Consider the following 26,078-nt stretch of genomic DNA (forward strand, 5'->3'; position numbering starts at 1 on the left):
GGGCAGACAAGCGGCTGAGGGCAGGAGCGGGCTGTGGGTCCAGGGCAGAGCACAGACGTGCGGGCAGACAGGAGCGACGGGCAGGGTCCCGGGCACAGTGCCTTGCCCAGTGGACGCCCTCTGGGCCACATGGCACCCTGTGCAGGGGTCTGGCTGTGGCCCCCTAGGCCTCTTCTGCACCAGACCCCTCCGAGGACGGAGCCAACCGGCCTCGCTGGGTGGGGTGAGGGAGGGCGGCGGCCACGGGCAAGCGGGCAGGGGCCCGGGGAAGGCGGCCGGCCCACGCCCTCGGGGAACTAAGGGGCGGGGGGGGGCTGCTGAGGGCACAGGAGCAGGTCTCGTGTCTCAGGGAAGGTGGCCCAGCGGAGGGTCTGTGGGAGATGCCGGGCACTGGAGTGGACGGGGCAGCCAGTGAAGGGGGCACTCGGGCGAGCAGGATGGGGAGGCGGTCCTGTCAGAGGTCAGCGGTGGCAGATTCAGAGATCAGGGGTGCGTGAACTCCACCTCGCTCTGAAGCCCTGGCAAGACCACGAGCCCTCCTCGCCAGCGGGCCCAGAGCACAGCCCGGGCCGCACGCGGGTCCCCCGCGGGGCCGGTGCCCGTGGAGCTGACCGGCAGCCTCGCACGCCTGGCTCTGACGGGAAGTTACAGCCGCCTCTTCAGGGCAGCAAAGGGTTTCTTCGGATCTTAAAAGACGGCGGCAACCGATGGGGGAACTGAAGACGGGCCTCCCACGTGAGCGCTCAGCTGACTCGGGGGCCCGGAGACCCATGAGCCGCAAGCCCCGGTGGGCCCGCACTGGGAGGCCCGGGCCGCGTCCCCAGCACCCCACGGCCCGTGAACGCGGGCTCTAGAGCCTGGGCCTGTGGGTCTAGTTTTGCCAGCGCACCGGGACCATTTTCCCCGTCAAGCAGCAGGGGCAGAGGCCCCCCTGCATCCCGGGGCAGCCGCAGGCTCCCTGGCCCCTGGCCCAGGGGAGGGTCCAGAGGCCAGTGTGCTGGCCCCTCCCGCCCTAGGCAGCTGGGGCCCCTCACCTGCATCTTGACGGCAATCACCACCGAGATGAGCTCCTTCTCCAGCTCCTTGAACACCACCAGCTTCTTCAAGGTCAGGCTGCACAACCTGCCAAGGGCAAAGGCTCAGCGGGGACCGCACCCTCCCACACCTCCCGGAGCCCCGGAAGGCCCCATCCTAGGGAGCGCCGGCCTCCAACGTGGCCCCCTCAAGAGCCCCTGTGGGGGGCGGGTGGGTCTCCCGCCTGCGGGGCGGCTCTGGGCAGGTCTGTGGGCAGGCAGGCCGGGAGCCCGCAGGGACCGGGTGCCAGGTATGGAGCCCCTCTCCCAGCTCCCAGAGCACAGGCCTCTGCAGGCACCCCCCCCCCCAGGAAGGCCAGGATCGCAGCCCGGACCCCAACTGGCCTGCCCTTCCCCGGCCTGCGCAGGGTCCCTGGAGACACCAGCAGCTCTCCGGTCACCCCTCTGCGCACGCCCACCCCGCAGCGCCCATGTCCCTGAGCCCACGGGGAGCGTCCGTGGCGTCATCTCTCTAAGCGTGGGGCCCAGGGGAGGCCTGGGCCTCGGTCCTGGTCCTCACGTCCCGGTCCTTGGCTGGGGAACAGCAGCGGCCGTGCCTGCCTGGCAAACTGGCATGCAGGACCGCTTCGCCGGCCGAGGCTTCATGGTCCCAAAGGCGGCAGAGCCACCCGCCCAGGAGCCGGGGGAAGAGGAGCCGGGGTCTGTGCGGGGCGGACGCCACAGCCAAACCGGCTGGGCCCCGCCTGCAGCTCCTGGAAGCCTCGCTCACTTTCCCGATCGGATGTCAGCCCGGTGCTCACGGGGACAGCTCCGGGCCCATACGGGGACAGCAGACCCCTACCCCGCCCACGCAGCATCAAGCCCCGGAGTCACACAGGTCCCACTTGGGGCCGCACACCCTATGCCCACCTGCGTTCAGAGCAAGGTCTGCGTCTACACCCGGAACAGCGGGGCAGATGCTGCCATGGCCCCTCTTCTGAACCAGAGACCCAATGCTCCTCTGTCTGCCTCAGAGGAGGCATGGGGACACAGGCGCCAGAAGGAAGACCCCGGCCCCCTCAACTCCCATTCTCTATCCAGGCAGCAGGGAGCGACAGGGCCAGGCCGGGAGCTCAGGTCTGCACACAGGGCCTGGGTCTACTCAACAGGGTGGCTCTGGAAGGTTTCATGGGCTCCGTGAGCACCTGCCGGCTGCCCACGGAGCAGAGACACCCACCCCCATCCTGGGCTTCCTAAGGAGACCCCGCCGACATCCCAGGCATGAAATGAAGACCCCACTGTTTTGCGTTTTTCTTAGATTCTGTATTTATCTACTTGACGTCCAGTACTTATATGACCCACAGACGGCCAGGGCTGCTTACAACCCTCCTGGATCCAGGGCCCGTACTCTGAACCCCTCCTCGTCCAAGCCTCAACGCCAACCTAACAGCCCCCTGCCCTGCACACCCAGGCCCAGGAAGCAGACAACCAGGAGCTGCTCCCGGCTCCCTGTGCCTCAAGGTCCCCCAGAGTGACTCCGACCAGCTGATCCGGAGCCGATGCCTCGCCCGCAGAAACCCCAGCGACGCCTCTGGTCTGGGCCTCCCTGTGGTCCCTCTGTCCCCGACCAGCCCCGGTGCCTCCCCGCGGCCCCGGGCCCAGCGCCTCCTGTCCTGGGAGGCAGTGAACAGTAAAGCCTCCTCTCACCGGCACTGACCTGTCTTGCCATCACGCAGGCCCCTCACAAACCAAGACGAGTGCCAACCACCGACTCCCGTCCCGGGCCCACAGCCAGCCACGGAGCAGCGCTCGGGGCCACGAGGATGACGGGGGCAGCACGTGGCCTCAACGGAGCCCAGAGGAGCCAGGAGACACACACGGGGGCTTCCCCGGCCAGCAAGGCCCCTGACTCGAGCAGAAGGACAGCTCCAGGCTGGGGACAAACGGCCCTGTGCCCACAGGCCCTGACCCGCGGGTGCCCACGGGAAGCCCAGCCCGCTCCGCCCGCCAGGCCACTGTGGCTCCGCAGGAAAGAGCCGGGCAGGAGAGAGTGTGGTGAAGGCTGTGGCCCACGGGGACGGGCGCCCGCGGGGACCAACCACGGCCCGGCACAGACGAGCACCAGCGCTCTGAAAAGCACGGACGTCGTGGGGCGCCGGGGTGGCTCCGTGGGTGAAGCGGCTGCTCCAGGGCAGGTCATGGTCCCAGCGTCCTGGCATCGAGTCCTGCCTCGGGCCCTGCTCCGCGGGGCGTCGGCGTCTCCCCGTCCCTCTGCCTGCGGCTCCCCTGCTTGTACGCTCGGCCTCACTAGTAAATACATAAATATTTAAAAAGAGAGAGAACTGAAGTCGTGTGAAGTACGTTTTCTGATTACGACGGACTCATCTAGAAATCAATAGTGGGGCGCCTGGCCGGCTTGTCGGCGGAGCACGTAACCCCTGATCTCGGGGTCATGAGTGCGAAGCCCACCTTGGCCGCGGCGCCGCTGACAACGGACAAACAAAAAGAGACCAACGGCGGACAGAAGGCCCGAGTCCCCGAGCGCTCCGGACCGTGAGCAGCACGCGGGCCGGATGCAGAACGACTTCGTGCCGACTGCAGGGAGCGGCAGCTCCAGCCCCGAGGGCGGCAGCCGGAGCCCTCCCCGCGCTCAGCCGGCCTGAGCCTCACCTCAGCAGGCAAGCGAGCGCAGAAGGGAGCGGCCGGGACAGAACCGCGCCGGAGCGAAGGCGGAGGGACCCCGGGGATAACGTGCGAACGAATCCAAAGAGCTCCGCACACCGGCTCTTTCGGAGGAGCCATGAAAGTGAGGAAGTCTGTCGCCCAGCAAAGAAAACGGAAGAGAGAACACGATGAGCCCCACCAGGAAGGAAAGAACCACGACCGCACGGGCGCGGGGGGCCGGGGCCACGCAGCCGCCGCCGCGGGTCAGGCCGGGCGCCTGGATACCACGGACCACGGCGTACCGACCCGTAACCGCAGCGCGGCCGGCCGGGCGCGGGGAGGCCCTGCGCGTCTCAACAGCCTAATCTACCAAAGAAATTGAATCAGCAGCTTTAAAGCTTCTGAAGAACAAAACTCCAGGGGGGTTGAACCAGATATCAAAGGACGAAACAATATTAATTCCACATAGTATCTTCCAGAAAACAGAAAAGGGAGGGATACTTCTCAACTCATTTTATGGGGGTCAGGATTGCCCTGACTGCAACACAGACAAAAACATACAAAAAAGAAAACCATACACCGATATCCCTCTATGAACACAGACGTAAAGATCCTCAAGAAAATATCAGCAAAGTGAATTCACTGTATGTAAACGTAGTGGCTCCTACACCGACCCAGCGGGGTGCGCCGCGGGCAGGTCGGCGCTGGAAACCCCACAGGCTCACTTAGACAAATCATAAAAACTCCTCGAATGGGGGCGCCTGGGGGGCTCAGTCGCTGGGCTGCCTTCGGCTCGGGTCGTGATCCCGGCGTCCTGGGATCGAGTCCCGCGTCGGGCTCCTTGCTCGGCAGGAAGCCTGCTTCTCCCTCTGCCTCTGCTGCCTCTTTGTCTGCCTGTGCTCGCTCTCTCCCCCTCTCTCTGACAAATAAATAAATAAAATCTTAAAAAAAAAAATATCTCCTCAAATGATTTTAAAACATTGTGACAAAATTCAACTGCACTTGTGATTAAAACTCTTGGTGAGCCAGGGACAGAGGAGAACGTCCTGAACAGCCAAGGTCATGCTGGCAGCAGGATGGACACCCCCCACCCCAGGACCGGAGGCAGAGCTGCGCCCTCACACCCCTATGGCACGGCACAAAGCTAAAGCCTTGTCCTGTGCAATAAGGCAAGAAACGGAAATAAATGGCAGAAGGGGAAGGGGGTGGCTCAGTCGTTAGGCCTCTGCCTTCAACTCGGGTCATGGTCCCAGCATTCTGGGATCAAGGCCCGCATCGGGCTCCCTGCTTGGCGGGGAACCTGCTTCCCCCCCTCCCACTGCCCCTGCTTGTGTTCCCTCTCTCGCTGTGTCTCTGTCCATTAAATAAATAAAATCTTCCAAAATAAAGACAGACAGAAAGGACACAAGGAAAAGAAAAACCACAGCTTTGTTGTCTTCCTGCAGACGACACAACAGTTCACAGAGAAAACCCCCGAGGAATGTGGAAGGTGTGAGAGCAAGCCCCAGAACCAATGGGCTGAGCAACAGCAACGATACAAATTCAACGTGTAAAAAGCAGTCCCATTTCTACACACTAGCAATGAACGATTAGAAGTCAGTTCTTAAAAACTTCCATTTATAACTCCAAAACAGAAAGAAAATACCTAAATTTAACAAGGCCAGCGCAGGACCTGCAAGCGAGGGAAAGGAGCCAGCGCAGGGTCAGCAGGCACAGGGGGGGCCGGGCATTAGCACTCCCCAGGCCGGATCTACAGTTTAGAGCCCGGGAACCCCAGCACGACACTGTCATAGATGACAACAAGCTGGTTCCTAAGTGTGTGCAGCGGCAAAGGACCCAGGATAATCGAAAGGATTTTGAAAAGGAGACCCAGGGAAGGCAGGCAGGGAGCCGCAGACGCAGGAAATCAGGGAAACCGGACGTCATCAAAATTTCGTGAAGGAGGGCGCCTGGGTGGCTCAGTGGGTTAAGCCGCTGCCTTCGGCTCAGGTCATGATCTCAGGGTCCTGGGATCGAGTCCCGCATCGGGCTCTCTGCTCAGCGGGGAGCCTGCTTCCTCCTCTCTCTCTCTGCCTGCCTCTCTGCCTACTTGTGATCTCTGTCTGTCAAATAAATAAATAAAATCTTAAAAAATTTTTTGTGTGTGAGTAGCCAGAGAAGCTAAGTCTGGGATAAAATACTTGCCAAAGTGCATATCCGACAAAGGGTTTGATCCAGAATATATAAAGAACCTCCTGACTCAACAGTCGGGAAATCAAGAACCCAATTACAGAATAGGCAAAACACTGGCAGACACGTCACTAAAGAAGACAGACGGACAGTAATCCAGCCCACGGGAGACGTGAACGAACCATCGGGAGCGAGGACTCGCCACCTCATGCTGACGGCGTGGCTGACGGGCACTAGACGTGCTCCCGTGCGTGGGCCCCCAACACCGGACCGCTCGGCGCGCACGTCCACGCCAAGACTCCACGTGGACCCTCACGGTGGCTGTGTGGCAGCTGCCCCAGCCTGGAGACACCCGTCGCGCACAGAGGAGGGAACCGGCCCCCTGCACCAGGAGGCTGCCTGGGGACGAGGGGCGCGAAGCACCGACGGAGACAGGCACGCACACACGCACCGTGGCCCACGCTGGCCCCCCCCGTGGGAAGAGCGCCCAGATCCAAAAGGCTGGGCCCTGCACGTCAGCCCACCACCGCGGCGCTCCGGAAAGCGCGCACCAGCAGCCCAGGGGTGCGGCAGCCACGGCGCGGTGGGGATGCGGTTCTGGGTGGGACCATCCTCGGTCCTGAGCCTGGCTAAGGGGGTAACAGGCAGGTAGGGCTGCAGACAACCATGGGGGTAGCTGAGTTCTGCTGTGAGTTTCAAGAAGTTATTTTTCAAAAGTTAGAAAAGCCACAGGCCCTCAGGGATACGCCAGCTGGCCGCAGACAGGAGGCTGCTCTGAGTGTATCAGTCACCAGGAGACCCGCACGTCCCTTCTCTGGGATGGCCTCTCGCCATCCTGGGCTGTCGCAAAACCTGCTTCGAGACAATCTGTCTGGGCAGGGGCCGTGGGGGTCCCGGTACCGGCTGCTCAGAGCCTTCTGTGTGGGAGGCCTGGTGGCTGGCGTCTCCTCGTCACAGGGAGAACTCCAGAGCCCGGGGCAGAGCCGCTGGCTTTCTGTCGGACGGGAAGGGTCTCCGTGCAGCCGCCCTGGGCGAGCTCGCCGCGGCCCAGAGCCCGTCTAAACGAGCACCCGCCCACCTCCTTCAGTCGCGGCCCGTGTGCTGGGAGAAACACCAATGAGTCACTTGGATTTTCCTTTCTTTTTTTCTTCCTCTTTTTTTTTTTTCAATTCTAAGACACATTCAAGCTGATGCTATTTGTGCAAACGATATTTAAAAAGCATAGAAAGCAACATCCGCATGCAGGCAGAACACACGACGTTTGTTTTTATGCGAGACCCGCTCCGAGAGAAAGGCCTGAAGGCCGCAGTACAGGTCAGAGCCCAGGACGAGATTGATTGCATAATACTTGGCCCTCAAGGAAATCATGAGCAAATATACTAAAAAACCCCACAAACGATGATTCATCACTAAGCCAGGGCTGTTACTGTGTAACACGCGCAGTCACTGTACCAGACTCAGCAGCAACAGAAGAGGAAGCTGCGCGTATCCTAAACGCACTGTCAGGGCACCACGCCGCCCCTCGGTCCCCTCGACTCCTGTCCCGGGGGCACCGGCCCCACACGCAGGCTCGCGCCTCCCTCTCACAGGACGTCTGCTCAGAGGAGTGCAGGGCCAGCTTCCACACCGAGCCCTGGAGAAGCAGCGTCCAGGTTTCCTGAGCCCGAGAAGTGTGGGGCTTACAGAACAATCTCGGTGATGCCACGAAGCCACAAAGTTTCTGCTGTATCCCACAGCAGAAATAGCAAGTGTTTTCCATGCTGACTTGAGATCTTTTCAAAGAAATCGGGGCCAGAACCACAGACATACACCGTGTGCTTCCCCCCTTCCCTCCCTTTCCCTCTGCAGGAGCCTCCTTCCAGGGGGCTGCCCGCTGTCCCCAAAGCAGCCCTCCTCCGTGTTACCTGGGGGTCAACTTCCCAGCCAGAGGCCAGTCTTGCCAGGCGGGCAGCTGGGCGAGGCCACTGAGGGGGATGAGGTGTGTGAGTCACGCTGGCTGGCTCCCTTCTCCAGGCTGCAGGGCGCCGTCCACACGGCCGCTGGGACACACCTGGGACGCCAGGCGCTGAGCCCAGCAGAGCCCTCGGGGCCTGGGTCATAGACACCGGCACGGTTACGCGAGGCAGCCGCTGGCACCGGCTCGGGCTCCCCATCGCTGAAACAGCAGCTGCGTGCCGGGCCGTGGGGCATACAAGGCCAGGCCACGGCCTCTTGAGGCGTCTGGTTCATCCCACTGTCTACACGCCTGTGACATGTCCCTTGCATGGAACAGCCGGGCACGCCCCTGCCCGCCATGGCCTCCTGCCCGAGCCAACACGCAGCTTCTCCATCTCGCCCCGGCGGCCCCCAGGCTGCTGCCAGCGACCCGACACGGCCGACGTGCTCCGGGACGGCACCTGCTCCGTTGCGGGAGCCCCGCAGAGGGACCCGGTCGCAGGCTCCCAGCGCCGCGCCCTCGGACCGGCCAGGGCCCTGGCGCGGGGCTCCTACGGGCCCAGGGAGGTGCGGACTCGCCCACGCCCCGTGTCACGGTCCTCCGGTGGCCACCAGCGGGGCAGGGCCCCCTTCGCACATGCGCCCTCTCTCTCCCTCTTCTTACAACGCGCCTGTCATCACGGATTGGCGCCTACCCTAACCCTCACTTCCCTCCATCTCCGGACGAGGGGGCCGCCGGCTCCAAACACGCCGTCCGGGACCCTCTGGCGTTAGCAAGTCCCGCGAGCTTGAGGCCGCGCCGCCCCCGACCGCGAGAGCCCGAGAGAACCGAGTCTTTGGGTCTGGGGTGCCGGTGGGTGCGGGCTCGGGCTGCGGGTGTGCGTGTCCCGCGCTCTCTTCCCACGGGTCCGCTTTCCCCACCGACTGCGGAGATCACCCCGCGGGAGGCCGCCACGGGGGGGGGGGTGCGACGAACACCTTCGTGATTTGCGCTTCGGGCACCCCCTCCCCACGGAGCTGCCGCGCGGTCACAGCAAGGCGCTCGGCGAGGGGCGGGACGGCCACCTGCTCCCTCCGCGGGGTCGGGGCGTCCCGTCCTCTCCGAAGCGCGCCGTGGGCACGGGTGGGCCATCGTGGGCCCCGGAGGGCGGCCTGCACGTCTGCCGGCCTCGTGCGCTTCCGCCGGCGCGGCTCATGGCGTCAGACCCCGTCCCGGGGCAGCCGTCCCCAGCGCCCTCGCTCGCCGACCCCCGGCCCCGCCAGCGCCGCGTGCGCCCGACCCGTGTTTGGGGGACGCGGCGTCTCCGCCCCCCTCGCTCAGCCGCGTCCCGTTCTCGAACGAGGGTAGACGCGGCTCCTCACTCCCAGGGAGCGACCAGCTGCTTTAGGAATAACATTTTCTTCTGTTTTTAAAGGTTTTATTTGTTTGTCAGAAAGAGCATGAGCCGGTGGAGGGAGGGCGGAGAAGCAGGCTTCCCGCCGAGCAGGGAGCCCCATGTGTGGCCGGACCCCAGGACGCCAGGACCATGGCCCGAGCCGAAGGCAGAGGCTTCCCCACCGAGCCCCCCGGGGCGCCCCCACATTGTTCTTCTCTGCCGCAGGTGACGCTGCAGCAGACGGACACCAGCACGGCACTGAGCCGCGGTCCCGCTGCGGAGGACACGCACAGCCTCGCCTCCACCTTCAACCTCTCACTTCCGCAGCACCTCACGCGAGACAGGACTCAATTCTTCAGGATTTGGCAAAGTTCGGGGGCCTGGGTGGCTCAGTGGGTTAAGCCGCTGCCTTCGGCTCGGGTCATGATCTCAGGGTCCTGGGGTCGAGGCCCACATCGGGCTCTCTGCTCAGCGGGGAGCCTGCTTCCTCCTCTCTCTCTGCCTGCCTCTCTGCCTACTTGTGATCTCTCTCTCTCTCTATCAAATAAATAAATAAAATCTTAAAAAAGTAAATCTGGCAAAGTTCACCAATAAAGCCGTCGGATGCTGTCTGGGAGAAGAGGTGTTTACGTGACCGAACCGCAGGGGAAGTCCCGCCCTCCCTGGCACCAAGCCAGTTACTCCTATAATCGCACGAAACCAACCCATCAAGCGCCACCTGACCTGACTCGCCCTCTCTGACTTTTCCTGGGTCCACTCACCCGTGCCACGGTTACGGGTGCGTCTGTCTCCCTTGGCCACGTGCCCCGGAGCCTGAGCCTGTCGCCCTTGCCCGGCAGCGGGCCTGTGCGTCGTCCACACTGTGTCCGTCTCACTGAGTTTGGGTTTGGGGTCTCGGTCGCTCTATTTTTCCAGACTTGCGCTGCCCTTGGTGTGGCCTGAGCTGGAAGACGCGCCCACGGCACAACACCCACTCGGTCCCTGAGCACGAGGCCTGCCAAGGGACAGACAGCAACATGGCTTCTGGACTGCAGGTGGCGGCCACTGTCCCACTCACAAGGGCGACCTCCTCGCCACCTCGGGGCTCCGGAGGGCGGCCCCCGTTCCGTTCCATGAGAGCCCAGTCCCGTCCCACGTCCCCCACCTAACGCTATGACAGCTCTCCCTGTGTCTCGGGGGACAGAGGGCGTCTCGTGAAAGGTGCCCCTGTCCCAGGAAGGGCGTGCCTGGGCCTGGGTTATGAGGGGCCCTGGACACCTCAAACACTAAGTCCTTGAGGCCTCTGCTTCCTGCCAGCAGGACTGCTGCAAACACGGAGGGACACACAGGGACAGCCACACATCCCAAAGACCCGGCAAGGCAGGGGCCGAGGAGGGCCTGTGCGAAGCCGGCCGTGACGGTCAGCAGAGGCGCCCGCAGCCCAGGACAACGGGCGCCCAGGCTGGGCTGTCCTCGGGCTAGAGGCGGGTGCCAAGCCCCCGCCCCTGGGCCTCTGTCTCTCCGTGCCGGCTCTGGGCGCCGTGGCTTCCGCATGTTCTCGGTGGTCCTCACGGAGGGCAGGAGGACAGGCCTTTGGGGAGGTCCTCCCAGCCCAGGGCTGCTGCGAGAGCATCCCGTGCCGAGGCCACGAACAGAGGCTGGACCATTGGGTCATGAGGATACGTGGGGGAAGAGGGAGGTGCTGGCAGGGTCGGGGGGACCGCAGCTGGGAGTGAGGGCAGAAGGAAGGACAGGACGACACCCGAGGAGTGGGGACTTCGGAGGCTGGGCCAGGACCACTCTCAAGGTGACCCGTACCAGTGAAGGCAGAGGACCTGGACAGCAAGCAGGGGCCAAGTCCAATGGGACTGGGGTGAGGGGTGAGCCCCTGGGATAGGTGGCCAGTGGGCAGGCCAGTGGGGGGAGCAGAGCACCCCATGAGAGGGAGAGTGGGGTCGCAGAGGCCTCCCCTTGGGACACCCAACAAGGCCCTACAGGCTGGGACACACACAGCCAGGGGAGAGGGGCCGGCTGCTCTGCCCTGGGATCAGGGAAGGTGTCCTGGGAAGGCAGGGTCAATGGGGCTCTCCCAAGGTGGTGACGTGAGCCGTGGGGAAGAGGCGATGTCCCGGAGGCCCCGGTTTTGCGAGCTTTTTGTGAGCTGCCGAACAAGCGGCATTTCAGGAAGCTCACCGACACCTAGTTTTGCAAAACTTTCCATACATGCAAGACGGGCCAGGCATTTCCACCTTCAGTGTCATGTGGTTAAAGCCATGCGGGGGCTGCTGGGAGGTCGTCCGCCCACCCCGCCGAACCCTGGGGACCCACATGCATGCTCCCCGCAGGAAAGGAACACTGGGGGTCCCCCACGGCCCACTCCTGCCAGAGAGCCGGCCAGCACCACGCCCTGTCGCGAAACAAAGACCTGGGCCCACCCACCTGCAGAAGCTCAACTCCACACTTGGAGGGCAGAACCCCAAGTCGGGAGACAAAGCTGGAAACAGCACAGGCGAGACGGACCACCCCCCAACCTCACGTGTGTGACACAAACCAGAGGCGGGAGCCCAGGGCCCTGCTGCCCCTGGCGGTGTGTACATGGTGGCCAAGGAGGCATCCGGCGTCCCAGAATCTCCTTTAAGCCTCTGCACTCCCCAGAGCCTGGGCAGCCGTGGTACTCGCAAGTAGGGGGTCCAGGCGGGGCACGACTGGAGTCCCTCTGGCTCCAGGGCGAGGGACAGAGGAAGGTCAGTCCCCACCTGAGCCCCTCTGGCTCCAGGGCGAGGGACAGAGGAAGGTCAGTCCCCACCTGAGCCCCTCTGGCCAGTCTGACGCTTTGGAGACCGGCCTCACTTGGAGCAGGACCCCAGCCACCCCCACCCCCTGGGCCACTCCCTGGGTCTCCAGCTGGGCCCAGCAGACTCGGAGAGGGTCAGCGCTGGCCAACACCACGGCTTCTGATTTCAACTCACCGCCCCCTGCCCCGTGGGGTGTGACTCTCCTCGGTCTTCTTTTGGGGACGGTACGGCGAAGTGTAGCTCAGTTTTTATTGTGGAAAAATAAACACAACATAAAACTCTTTTTTACTTACGCGGCTCGGTGGCAGTACGCACACCCAGTGGGCTGCACACCCACTGCCACAGCTCCAGAACCTTCCATCTTCCCCGAGGGCCACTCTGGCCCCATGCACGCTCCGTGCCTCGCCCGGCCCCCCCGCGCCCCAGCCCACTGTGTCTGTGCGGACGGACTCCTCTGGGGGCGTCCGGTGAGGGGTCACAGGACGCCTGTCCTCCCGCGAGCGGCTGAGGTCAGTCCGTGCGACGTCCCCATGGTTCAGCCTCGTGGGGCAGGTGTCGGGACGTCCCCCCTTGAGAAGACCGAGGAGGCGTCCACGCGCGGACGGACTTCTTCCACTCACCCGCCGCTGGACCCCTGGGCTGCTTCCGTGGCCTGGCTACTGTGAGCCACGGAGTGCGTGTTCAGACCCCACGGCCAGGCCCTGGGGCCGACGCACCAGGAGCGGGACTGCCGGGGACCCCGTGCTTAGCGCCTCTGCGACCCCCCCGCCCCGCGCCAGGTCCCGCGCCCGCCCACGGTGCGCAGGGCTCTGCTTTCCACGTCTGACCACAAACCTCTGCCACGAGGAGCCCTCCCACAACCCCGAGAGGAAGGCAAGGCTGTCTCCCCCGACTGCCCCCCAGGCCGCCCGGGGCGTGAGAGACCTGTGCTCACGCCCCGCCGAGGACCCTGGGCAGACAGGGCGCCGACAGGGCAGGAAGGCGACGCTGCCCGTGGGTGCAGGCAGTAAGGCTCGGGCCCGAGCAGCCTGCAGCGGGGCCCAGACGGCGGATCCCGCCTGAAGGAGCACCAAGGGCCCCCCTGCTCCGTGCAGAATATTGGGGCTCCTGCTGGGGGACCCCAGGCTGTTAATTCTTCTGTCCACGTCCACCCTGTTGCCGCTCCATTCTGTGGTTCTTCTCAGCGTTGTCTTGCTCCCTGTGCCAGGCTTCCTGTCTGCCATCATGACGGAATGTTCCGGAATGTTCTTTCACCAGAGCCTCCCATTCCCATTTCCCAGCTGCAGGCGTGCGCCCCCGTTGAGTTCTGCCCCTCCTCACCTGCTCTCCCTCGCTCTGCTGACCCTGGACTCGTGGCTGCTGCGGCCCAGAGTGGGGACAAGGAGGCCTCCAGGCTCCGCCCTCTGCCCCGAGCCCCGTGTCCGGGCTCCTCTGCCAGCCGCCCACCCAGCCCAGCGGACCTGGTCCTCCTCCTGGGGCTCCAGCCCCTCCTGGCTTTGCTGGGTTTGGGAGGAGGCCCCGGGGCCCGTGTGCGCGCACGTCACCAGCTGCGCCCATGCTGCGGTGCTCTACATTCTGCCGAAGGTGACAAGCTCCCAACACGCAGCCTCTCTCCCCTGTGTGGCTGGTGTCTTCATGACCACCCAGGCCCCGGCCATCCTGCCCTGACTCCTCTCCATCTCCTAGAAGCACTGACCTCCTGGCCCTGCTCCCGTCAGGCCCATCACCTGCCCTGCTGTTCCCAGGTCCTACTGGCATGGAGATGCCCGGTGCCCGCCTCCACCCAGCCTCTGGGCAGGCCCGATGGGCGGCGCCACCCAAGACCTCCCGTGTTCCAGCCCAGGGTCCAAGCCAGTCCCCCGCCTGCTTGTGGTCCCCCCACGGCAGCAACCAGGCCCGAGCTGCAAGGTCCCCGCCGGTCTCCCTCCTCACGGAGGGCGCTCGGGGCCGGGAAGAGCTCACCGCCCAATAGCAGGACCAGCCCCAGAGCCCAGGGCATGCCTGGCACAGGCAGGCAGTTCTCGCCGGGGAGGAGGGGCCAGGTACACCACGCCGCAGGGAGGAAGGCACAAGACCCCAGCGCAGGAGACCCACTGGTCCCAAGATGGGAAACGTGGACGTTAGTGCGAGCTAAGTCAGACAACAGATGCAGGAAAACAGCCGCGGGCAGACAAAGGACTAATGTCCAGGGCACAAAGCCTCTTACAGAAGCACAACAAAAAGACAAACATGGCACGGAACGTGGGCAACAGCCACAGAGGCGGCCCGCAGAAGTGCAGACCATAACCCCAATGACCTCAGGCTCCAGAACCTTCCAGGGCTGCTGTCCAGCCCCTGCTGCCTGGAGCCCTGAGGCTGAGGGCAGAGCAGGACATGCCCGCGCCACCCCATCCCCCACTGTCTCACTTTGAAAAGCTTCAGCCACGGAAAGTCCGTGGTCCGGGAGGGCCCAGCCCCCAAGCACCCGCAGACACCTCCTGTGCACACCCAGGATTTTCGGCCAAACACACAGAATGAGTGAGGGCAGCAGGACCCCAAGGCCCCAGGGAGCAGCCCCCAGGAGAGGGGGCTGTCTCCCGAGATGTCCACGGGCCCAGACACCTGCCACGCGCAGCACACCCCCCCGCAGGTGCTCCCGGGCCCGCAAGCCTGCGGAGGCCCCGCTGTTGGCAGCCACCTGCTGGAGCCCAGACCCGTCTCACTGCCCGTCCACGTCACTTGTTGTTGAGGTGAAGTACATATAACGTAAAATTGGCCATTTTATTTTTTCTATTTTTTTAAGATTTTATTTATTTATTTGACAGAGAGAAATCACAAGTAGGCAGAGAGAGAGGAGGAAGCAGGCTCCCCGCTGAGCAGAGAGCCCGATGCGGGACTCGATCCCAGGACACTGAGATCATGACCTGAGCCGAAGGCAGCGGCTTAACCCACTGAGCCACCCAGGTGCCCCAAAATTGGCCATTTTAAAGTCTTCGAATTAGTGGCACTTGATACGTTCACTGGGAAGCAATCAGCAGCTGCAACCCCGAAACGTCTCATCGCCTACAGAGCTGGCCCAGCCCCTCGGCTGCCACCCCACCGTCCTGCCCCAGACCTGGCAGACACCATGGGTCCTCCTGTCTGGACGCCCCAGGGACGGGAACCACAGGGCACATGGCCTTTTGTGCCTGGCGTCTCCGCTGAGACGTTCCCCGGAGCCGTCCAGGTTGCAGAGGGCAGAGAAACGGCCCCGTACCCCAGAGGCCGTGCTCGCACGTTCACCTGCTGACGGACATGTGGGCTATTCACGCCTTCTGGTGACTGTGCAGGGCGCCGTGGTGGACACTCGTGAGGGAGCCTCCCTGTCTGAGGGGGACCGGCTCCGAGACCCCCGATGGGAGCCCCAAACCTCGGCAGTTTTCCCCACACGCACACGATACGCCACGTCGGGCCCAACGGCTCCAGCCGTGGACCATCGGAGGACAGTGCAGCTGCCCTGCGAGGGAACGTGGTCTGGGCACCGTCCTGCGCCTCGCTCGCCCTGCCCGGGGTGACGTGGGCACCGCCCTGCGCCTCGCTCGCCCTGCCCGGGGTGACGTGGGCACCGCCCTGCGCCTCGCTCGCCCTGCCCGGGGTGACGTGGGCACCGCCCTGCGCCTCGCTCGCCCTGCCCGGGGTGACGTGGGCACCGCCCTGCGCCTCGCTCGCCCTGCCCGGGGTGACGTGGGCAACGCTGGCGTGGGACGAGCCTGAGGCGGCCACTGCCTCTGACGACAGCGGGCGGCCGGGAACCGAGGCTGCAGGAGGGGACACTGCGCAAGCTTCCGCCGGACGCCCGGCCCCCGCTCCTCCGAAGGGTGATTCCATGGGGCGAACGAGTAACCCCACGAACCCACGGAGGGACGGAGCCCTGCTCCAGGGCGGCCGGCACAGGGCACCCCACGTGGCCAAGGAGGGGCCCCGCCAGGCCAGGCTCCGAGGACGGCTCACAGGGCCTACAGGGCACAAGCGGGACGCATCACGGGTTTCTGCGGAACAGACCAGCACCCGGGCGGGCCCACTGAGCCAAACGCTGACTTGTACAGTTTCCCTCCAGGCACGGGGGAGGGGTTGCCACCGCAGCCACGCGCGGGGACATTCCTCCGGGGTCCCCAACGCGCTGAGTGTGTGTTTGGTAGGACGGAGAACTAAGGGGCATTTGTGTAGAGAAGCTGACCCATCCGTGCAGTCGTGTGCCCGTCCTGGTGGGAGCTCAGGCTCTGCGGTGGCCGCTAGCCAGGGGCCCCCATGCTCCAGCCGCCCCTCGGAGCTCAGCCAGTCCGAGAGCGGGCCCCCACGCCCCACTCCGGGTGTGCCAGGCCACAGAGCGGTGTCCATGCAAGGCTGGGGAGGTGAGGCGTGGGGACCAGCGGCTCCCGTACAGACACACCAGCAACACAGAGCGGTGGCCGGACGGTTCGTCAGAAGTTCTGCACCAGGCTGAGGGTCCGGTTCTGCCCATGTCCCGAAGCACTGGTCACCCTTCCCCGGGAGCCTCTGGGGACTGCCAGCTCCCAGCGGCCAGCTCAGCCTTCTCTGATGTCTCTGGTGTGAGCCTTATTGGGACAAGGCTGCTTCCTGCTGATCAGGAGGCAAGGCCAGAGGGGTCTCCGTTGGCCAGCACATGGGGCCAGGAAGGCCTCTGTTGACGAGGCTGGGAGCCCCCGGAAGTGAAGGGAGGAGGAGGGGCGGCTGGGTCCCTGTGAGCCCACCTCCTGGCCCCCGTCCAGCCAGCCTGCCCACAGAGGGGCCAGAGGAAGGACGCAGGAGCCAGTCCCCGAGGGAGCTGCTGGTGTCAGTGGTCCGCGTGGCCACCCGAAGGGAAGTCTGGAGCCTGCGGGGAGCACCGTGTGTGTGCTGGGAGGTGCTCCGAGCGGCCCTGGGACCCCAAAACCTCCAGCCAGCCACAGCTACGAGACCACTTTCCACAAGAGCGTTGGCCGTGGGTCACAAACATCAGGAGCTCTCCTCCTGGGGCTGCGTCCTCCATCGGTGACCCAGACGCCTCACAGGTCGCCCCAGCCCCAGGCATGCAGGTGCCCCTCACCAGCCACTAGAGGGGAACAAACCCCACCTTGTCTCCGCAGGCGAGCCCCTGCCCAGCGCTGTCCTGGAAGGAGGCTTGCCCGGTCATGTCCCCAGGCTAACCCAGAGAAGGAGCAAGAACATTCTCTGCAGGGACAGCGAGCCCATTTTAGGCCGTACGGCCCTCAGTGAGGGGCCGCCACAAGGTGTGGGGCGCACGGCTGACCGCAGAGTACCGTGCCGCGTGCAGCCCCCAACACAGGCAGGCTCCGGGGAGGGACAGAACCAGCCCCCGCTGGGCATGGGCTGCGGCCACCCAGGAGGGCACCCGGTGGTTCCAGGTTGTCTGGTAACGGGAATGTGCATGGGGCAGCCTGAGCCCCCAGAGGAGAAGGGAGGCAGGGGGTCCCACGAGGCAGCCCACGGGTGGGAGCTGGGAGCAGACCGAGCTGGTACGGTCCACGTGGGCCTGACCCAGCCGAGTCCCGGGCTCTGCCAGGCCCCGGGTCCACGTGGATAAAGGGCAGCGATGTTGCCCACAGACACGATCGGGGGAAGGGACAGTGGGGACCTGCGACGGGGCAGGAGAGGTGCGCCCCACGCTGGGGCACCACCCAAAACACTGGGGGGCAGTGGGTGCTGCAGACTAAATTCTGTCTCCCCCAAGCGCACGTCGAGACCCGACCTGCTGTGTGACGGTATGAGGAGGCGCAGGCAGGAGAGCCCGCAGCTGCTGGGCGGACACTTCCGCGGGCACGGACCCACGGCAGCCACACGGCCGCCTGCAGAGCTGCCCCCCCGAGGAAGCCCGGTACCCCGGAGGCCCACAGGGGACGGCAACCCTACCATCACGGGGTCGGGTGCCCCACCTGCCCGCTGCGCACCCCTGCTTCCACCCACAGCCGGCTCTGGCTGCGGCTTCTGCCCAGGGCTCCTGAGTGTGCCCAGGGTTGCCCCCCAACAGCACCCACTGGCCAGCAGGGGCCCCTGGAGCAGGCCTGGGGGACATGTGCACCCCCCACTGCGTCAGGAACAGCCCGCGGAGCCCCCGGATGACGAGGAGCGACCCACGCGCTCGTGCCCGTCATCGTCCCCAGGGCAGCTCTGACGCCATCCAGGGAGTCGTGCCCCGGGCACCAGACCCAAAGGAAGCCCTTCCAAGCACCCGGCAAGACACGATTCCCACCGAGGAACCGGGAGCAGGCTTGTCTGGAACTTCTAGAAACCACCACAGAGCCCTGAGGCCAGGACCCTCAAAGGGCTGAGGGCAGGAATCCGGGAGCCCCAAGGCTGGTCCCACTATGCACAGGGGACAGGGGCCGGGCGGCAGGACGGTTTTGTTTTCCCTTCAAGGTCCCTAAGCGTCTCTTCCACATATGCCGGCAACAGAGAAAGAGACCAGAGAACACGTTTCCTGGAGGAAGTAAAAAAAGCCAATTGACCTTGATCAGTTTCTGAAAAAAAATGACCAAAACAGCAAAGGAAAAGCATAACCAAGAGAACAGACGTGAGTGCACATCACTCACTGCCAGTCAGAGGTCAGCCTGGTTTTCACAAGTGAGCGCCAGGGGACCGCGCGCTCGGGCTGGCCAGGACCAGGTTGGCCACGGCAGGCGCCGCGATGATGTCAACATGATGTCAAGACGCACCGAGGACCGAGAGCAGGATGCGGGCGGAAAGGACCGGGGCCTGTCGCCAGGTCGCTGAGCCACGGCCAGCTCTGGCCGCCTCCCGATCTCCTACGGAAGGTGCGAAGGCCAGGTCCCGAGTGCGGCAGGAGGCTGGAGGTGACCTGGGGAGCAGCAGCCCGGCCCCAGGGCCAGGGTCCACAGGGAGATGCCGCTCGCTCCGCTGGCCAGGAGTCCGTGAACAGAGACCCGCAGGGAAGGAGCATGGCCGTGGTCCTCACGGCTGTGGCCTCGGCTGGGAAAGGACACCAGACAAAGCTCCAGGAAGCTGCGTCCTTCGCCCTCTCCCATGCACATGCTGGGCACATGCAGCCCAGCTCTCTCGGAGGCCACCCCGCAGGCACTTCCAGCCCTCCTGGCCGGGTCCTGCCCCAGGAGCCCCACACTCTGACCCCCATGCAGACCACAGTACCTCCGCCAGCAGCGGCCCCCCATCCCTCCCTCCACCCCCCCACCCCCCCCGCCAGCGCCCCACACCCCCAGGCCGCCTGGACACACCCACGTCACCAGCAGCTCCGGTCGTGAGACGCCACCCACAGCCCCAGCCCCAGCCCCGGAGAACGCAGCACCAACTGCCCGCCCGGCCCTGCCCAAGGCCTCCAGGGCTGTGCCGCGCTCCCCAGGCCACACACCCCGACCCACACCCTGCTCTGACACTGGCTCCTCTGAGAAACAGGGGGTCGAGCCAGGAGGGTGGCTCCCCTGCCCCGAAGCCACCGGCCCCCTGCAGCCCTGCCCCTGCCCCGCCCACCCAAGCCCCACAGACGGGCCTCCAGCTGCCAGCACGACCTCCTCTCCCGGACACACCCACGCCCTCCAGCTCTCTCTTAACCGCCCCCACCCAGGGTCACCAGAGAAGCCCCAGGGGGGTCCAACAAGGGGTCTGTGCCCACACGTCCCCTCCCAGGAGCAGCCTCCCGGAAAGCCGGGGTCTCGGGCTCCCCGTGTCCAGGGGTGTTCTCACCCCTCCCTCTGCTCAGGGAGCCCAGCGCCCAGCACTGAGTCATTCTCAGGCACACCCCTGCCCCCGGGGCCAGGAGGGAGCAGGTTCAGGTACCGCCTGAGCTGTCACCAAGCGAGGGACAGTCACACCGCCGTCAGGTCAACGTCATGGCCTGCATCCTCCATGGGCCCAGCGGTCACCGCTCAGGACCCCTAGCTCCCCATGCAAAGCCAGCACCGTGCCCACAGCCTGAAAGAGCTAGGACGGTGCCCCAGCACTGGGTCAGGGGGCCCTGCCTCGTAGCCCGGCAGGCGAGGACCAGAGCTGGATGGCCACTGGACCCTCGCCTCTCCACATGCCCGTGGGGGACTGTGGGCCCGCAGCCACCCGGAGCCTCGGGTCTGGAGAGAGCGCCACCGCTGTGCCCCACGACGCACACCGCCTGCCTCCCCCGGTTCAAGCAGCGCTCCGGGTGCTTCCGTCACAGTGAGACCCCCAGAGAGGACTCAGGACCCCTGCCCCAGTGGACCACACTAGAGCCCAAGACTGTCCCAGAGCTCCTGGAGGCCCCTGCGTCCCCCCCAAACCATCTGCCAGGCTGGTGTCCAGGCTGGTGCTGGAGGCTGCGGGCAGCAGCCGGGGGACAGCAGGCTGGGCCGGCTTCCGGGGGCTGCGCCTCGAGGCAGGAAAGGCAACAGCGGCCAGGGAGCAAATCTCAAATGACAACGGGAATGCCAAGTTGGGCACCTGGCGCGGGGGGAGGGGGTGTGCAGGGACAGGGGGACGAGGCCGCGCTGGGGGCCTCAACAACCATGAGCGCCCCCCCAGGGGCCCAGCGCAGGGCCAGCGAGGATGAGAACTCCCGCCCTGGCCTCACCTTGCCCTACTGTGAGGGTCGAACTGCGGCCCAGGGTGTCGGACCGAAGCCCACTGACTCTGCCCTTCCCTGCTGTGCGACTCTGGGTCTGCCTGCCTGACCCCTGGGCCAACAGCCCCACAGTCGGGCACCAGGCTGCATGACTCGGGAGCAGGGATCTCCCTGTCCCCTTCCTCTCGTGGGAACCGGACTAGCGGCCGGCTGGAGGGAATTCCGCAGACGCTGTCTCCTAAAGACGCCTAATCAGACGCGCTCCTGTTTGTTGCAAACACAACGCTCCGTGCGGCGGCCCAGCGCGCGGCAGCTTCAAGGGCGGGCAGTGGCGGTGGCAGAGCCCGAAGGTCTGTGTGGGTTCCTCGCCGCCGGCCAATCGCACCGTCCCCAGAGCCCTCTCTGCCTGGAGCCGCAGGCAGGTACGGAGAGCACGCGGGACATCCCAGCTTTCCAAGGACACGGGTTCCTGAGTGCCTCCAGCGGCGGCAGGCACACAGCTGTCCCCGCCCTGACAGGTCCCTGTGCCAAATGGCTGCCTGTTCTAACCGCGGAGCCCCAGCAGCCTGCCTCTCCCCGCAGCAGCCACGCACCCCGGAGGGGAGGGGCATCATCCTTTTTTGAGGAAACTATTCTCCAAGAGACAAAATAGGAATTCATCCTCTGCTAGATCAAGAAGGCAGGGACACGGGCGCCTGGGTGGCTCAGTGGGTTAAGCCGCTGCCTTCGGCTCAGGTCATGATCTCAGGGTCCTGGGATCGAGCCCCGCATCGGGCTCTCTGCTGGGCAAGGAGCCTGCTTCCCCCGCTCTCTCTGCCTGCTTGTGATCTCTGTCTGTCAAATAAATAAATAAAATCTTAAAAAAAAAAAAAAAGGCGAGGGCAGGGCCGAGCAGGCCCTCAGTGCTAGGCAGAGGGCACGGGTGCACCCCCACCCATACCAGCCCCTCCTGGGACACCTTCACCACGGCCCCCGCTGCCAATCTGCCCCCTGCATGAGGCTTTTTTCTGCCAAGACCAACAGCACGGGGGACGCTCGGGGACTTGGTCCTCAGCAATCCTGCTCCAGGGCTGGGCTACAAATCAACACACTTCTGGAACCTTCCATGACCTGCCAGGGCCACAGGGACCCACAGATAGGTCTAGCCCATCCTCCCCCCCCACCCCGCGCAGACCCCAATGCCTCAGCTGGGGACCGGCGGCAGCAGCACCCACAAGGCTGGGCAGAAAGCACGAAGACGGCCTCCGCGCCCACGGTGCTGCCCAGGAGCCCAGCGGCTGGTAGGGAGCCCTTGTGTGCCCACCCCCCACCAGACCCTCAGCCTCCCTGACGCCCCTTCTCCTCTGCACCGCCGCCACCATCTTCCCTCCATGGGCCGGCTCCGAGTAGGGCCCTACTTGCCCCCAGCCACAGATCAGCCCCCACCCTGTCCTCACGCCTGTCTCTCGGGGACCCCACACCCACAAATGAGTTCATCATCCTGCCTCTGGATGCGTCATTGGACAAGCTCTGTGTTTGTAAACACACAGCCCGCTCGTTCCTTTCCTGTCCGAGCCGGCCAGAGAGGGGGTGCACTGGTGCCGCTCCCCAGTGCCCTCTGGACGTGATCAAGCCTAAGCACGAGCCCCCCTGCCACGGAGGACAGGCCGCAGCCCAGGCCCCCGCGGGGCGCCCAGTGAACAGTGAAGCAGCTGCGGGCCAGGTCACCAGAGCCCACATCCCGGGACAGGTCTTCACAGCCAAGGTGGCCCCCCTGCCAAGCACAGCCCAGCCTGGAGCAGGGGCTGAGGTGGAAGGCCTGGGCCACTGTAGAGCACAGGAGGGGTCCCCAAGCCCCACTCCGTCTCCAGGCCCACTGCAGAGCACCTCCAGGCGGCCTGCACCCAGCCATGCCCCCCAGCACCACGATTCACTGACCAGAGCCCACCCCGCACGGGACACCCGGCCTGAGGCACTTCTAGGTGCCTCGGGGATGCACAGTGTCCACTCCCAGGTGGGCAGGGGTGAGCTGTGGGGCCTGAGCCAGCACAGAGCGCCCCACCAAGTTCAGAAGCATGGGGACACCCGCCCTCCTGGGGCCTGGGGACACCTGCACAGAGCTGTCCCTCACGCTGCGGTAGCCGAGGCCAGCACAAGCTCATCCAAGACCAGGGAAGGGCTAACCGGCCACAACGCAAAGACACGCCCTTACGGGGCATGAGGTCAGCAGCGGTCACCCTAGAAGGTGAGCCTCAGGTTAAGTGGAAGATGCAGACGCCCCCAAGGGCACTGGTCTGAGGCTCTGACTCACACACAATCACCCCAGCGGCCACCCAAGGGTCTGCCCCGGGGAGCGTCACCACTGGCCCAGTATGGGCCACATGTGCCCTCTCCACTGAGCGGCCGTGGACAGGGAGGAGCCTGTGCCACACGGAGGAGGCCGGAGACCGTGGGGCCCCCCAGGGCAGAGCCGGCCTGTTGGAGGAGGCACAACCACACCCGGGTGGAGGGAAGGGCCTCCCAGGGCCTGCCCAGGGCTGAGGGGACAGAGACGGGGCCAGCCCCTACCAACAGGGCTCCACCGCCACAGAGGCCAGAGGGTGACAGCGCGGACAGACCCCTGAACCCGCGCTGCTCACCCGGGCCCACACCACGTGTGTGCAAGGGAGCGCGTGCTGGAGCAGTGGGACGGCCACATGAGACAGGACCCGGCCAGCTGCCACCAGCCATGGGGCCGACGAAGCACCTCCCTTTCTGCCAAGGGCAAGACCCAGCATGTAGCAGGAAAAGGCCGGACCAGGCTCCTCCCGTGGCCCACCCAGCCCACCGGACGACGTCTGTGTCCCCTGAGCCCCCTGTGGCCACCCTGTCCCATCCTGTCCCACCACGGGGACAATGGTGCCTCAGGGCCTCTCCTTGCACCGCAGGGTCTTGGCACCATGGCTGGGGGCTACGTGTGGCCGGGGCAGGGTCAGTGAGAAAAGGCCAGTGGTGGCAGGGGCACAGAACAGCCACAGCAAGGCTGGCCACAAGAAGGGCAGTGCGCCCACTCTCCGGTGCCTCCCACCGCCATCTCTGCCCCTTGAGGTGCCGCCGACATCATTTACCAGGCGCCCCCTCCTCCGGGGACCCACCCTGGGTGAACCAACCACAGGCCCCGGGCTGCAGCCTTGACTCCGCGGGGCGTGAGGGGCCAGGCCAGCAGCAGCTGGGCTCTGCCCGTGGACGGTGCTGACGGAGGCCCTGAGGGGCATCTGCTTCTCCCCGGGTCAGGGGCGGAGCACGGAGCACGGCCTTCCTCCAGGGGCCCGGGGTCCAGTGCAGGCTGGAGACACGGCGCGACACAGAGGCCTGTACCAGACCCTGGCGCTCGCAGTGCCTGGCAGCGCCTGCCCTGCACGCCGGGGCCCTGGCACCCTGGACGTAAGCGGCCCGGGAACACTCCACGCTGCTGTCAGGGCGAGCCCCCGAGCCGCCGCCGAGCCGCGCGACCCATGGGAGCCGACGACGCACAGGCCAGGCCGCGGCCAGCAGCTCCACAACAGCTCCACGCTCTGGGCCACGTCCACGCTCCGCCCGGCGCCTCCCGCGGGGCGCACCGATGTCCGGGGGCCGGGCCGGCTGCGGTGCTGCACGAGACTCGTGGAGCCCGACGCGGGGGCCCAGGTGCCCGGCAGCCAGTGCTCCCCACCCTGCCCGCCAGCCTCTGAGCGCCCGTCGCCGTGTGCCCGCTCCAGCAGGACCCCTGAGACTGACCCACCACAGGGTCGAAAAGACCGTCCTTCCCCACTGTAGAGCCGCTCTCTGGAACCGCCTCCCCCCACTCCCCGACCCGCACCGTGGACACTCTCCGTCCTCCGCCCTGCTGGTGGGACGGCCAGTGCGTTGGGCAGAAGCAGGGGGTGGGTGCTGGATCCCAAGAGGTGCCTGAGGGGTCCCCACTGAGTTCACGGACCCGTGGACACCGCACAGGACCACACACGTGCCCCAGCAGACCACCTGCTCAGGCCCTTTACAGCCGCTGCTCCCTTCTCACAGAAGCCCGCTCTGCGCGGGAGGCACGGGAGCAGACCACGCGGCCCGGGCGTGCACACGTACGCACACGTATGCACACACATGTGCGGGCGGGCTGAAGCGAGCTTCCGTAAGGCGCAGTGACGGCCCACAGCCGCCCCACAGACCTCACAGCTGGCAGGCTGCAGAGCCGGCTTCCTCCCTCTCCCCCAGAGCAGACTCGATCCTTCAGACCCGCAAGCCCCCGGCCCACTCTCAGGGCCTGCCCCCCCATGCCCACATCTGACAGCCCCAGCCGCCGGCCACGTTCACCGCTGACGCGGCCCAGGGTCCCGCCTGCCCCGCTCCCCCAGCACACACCGACGCCGGCTTCCTCCCAACGTGAAACCGAACCCACGGTCCGGAGCAGAGCCCCTCCACTCAGCTCCAGGAGCGGTCACCATAGCCCCTCAACGTCTGTGCCAGGCTGGGGCAGGGCTCGAGACGGCGCCATCGCCGCCAGCCGCAGTGGCCCTCGTGCGGGCTGCAGGGGCAGCGGCACGTGGACAGAAGTAGAAGGAAGGGCTGAAAACTGCCGGCCGTTAGAGGCACACGCGAACCCTGCGCAGCCGTGCTCACCACGGCCCCCCGTGGTCACTACACACGCACCGCGATGGGAGAACACACAGCACGGGGCAGGGGCAAGCACCAGACCGAGGGCGTGGACACGGCCCAGCACTCCAGAGCTGGAAAGCCCAACCCTGACCACGGCAGTATCAGGAGAAAGCCACGCTTGGACACCAGAGACGGGATCGCGAAGCCGCCACGGAGAAGGACAGACCTTCAGAGGACTCTCCCCACATGCGCAGCTGACTTCTCGAGAGCAAAACCGAGCAGTCAGGGGTTCGCGCTGTCCATGTGCGGAGCGGAGGTGCCGCCTGCACCCACCCCCAGGACACCCCCCAGAAACCAGGGCAAGCATCTTGAGAACCAAAGAGTTAGCTATCGACACACCCTCACTAAAGAAAACCCTAAAGATGCATCTTCAGACATTAAAGGGAGAAAACAATTCCAAGTCCGAAGCTGCCGTAAGAATGAAGAAAAGCGATGAGCTTCGAGGGTCGAGGGTCACGCAGCACAAAGCGAAGGAGCAACAACGCCTCGTGGGCTCAGCAGGACAATTAATGCCGAACGCGGTGCCTGAGCAGGAAAGGGCTGGGTCAAAATAACAGGTTCTGGGGTCCGTCCCCGCGTCTGTTGGGAACAGGATAAAGATAAATTAACTTTGAAATACACCCAGTATGGGGGCGCCTGGGGGCTCGGTCAGGGCAGCCTCCGACTCTTGGTTTCAGCTCAGGTCCTGATCTCAGGGTCACAAGACTGACCCGCGGGGTGCGGCGCTGGGCGCACTGGCTGTGGCGCCTGCGTGGGATTCTCTCCCTCTGCTCCTTCCCCATGGAACACGTACAGCTACAAATCACAAAGTCGCCACCGAAGAGACAAATACTGCCAAATTTCAAACTAATACATGAGAAGGAAACAGAATAAGGAAAAACATCAGTGGGAGAGGAGGGAAGACGAGAGAAAAGCAGACATAAAAAAACAGAAAATAATAAGCACAGAAAGAAAATGA

General features: G+C 65.1%; 1 protein-coding gene across 8 annotated transcripts in view; it reads right to left on the reverse strand.

Moving 5' to 3' along the window:
• Positions 1 to 26,078, reverse strand: part of PACS2 (phosphofurin acidic cluster sorting protein 2) — a 53,024-nt gene that overhangs the window by 21,566 nt on the left and 5,380 nt on the right. For all 8 annotated transcript variants that reach the window (XM_044231889.1, XM_044231886.1, XM_044231887.1 and 5 more), the window contains exon 2: positions 1,035 to 1,122. In XM_044231889.1, coding sequence (XP_044087824.1) covers positions 1,035 to 1,122 — 88 coding nt within the window. The remainder of the gene's footprint in view (positions 1 to 1,034; positions 1,123 to 26,078) is intronic.

The sequence above is a fragment of the Neovison vison genome, chromosome 13 (assembly GCF_020171115.1).
Source record: "Neovison vison isolate M4711 chromosome 13, ASM_NN_V1, whole genome shotgun sequence".
NCBI classification, from domain to species: Eukaryota; Metazoa; Chordata; class Mammalia; order Carnivora; family Mustelidae; genus Neogale; species Neogale vison.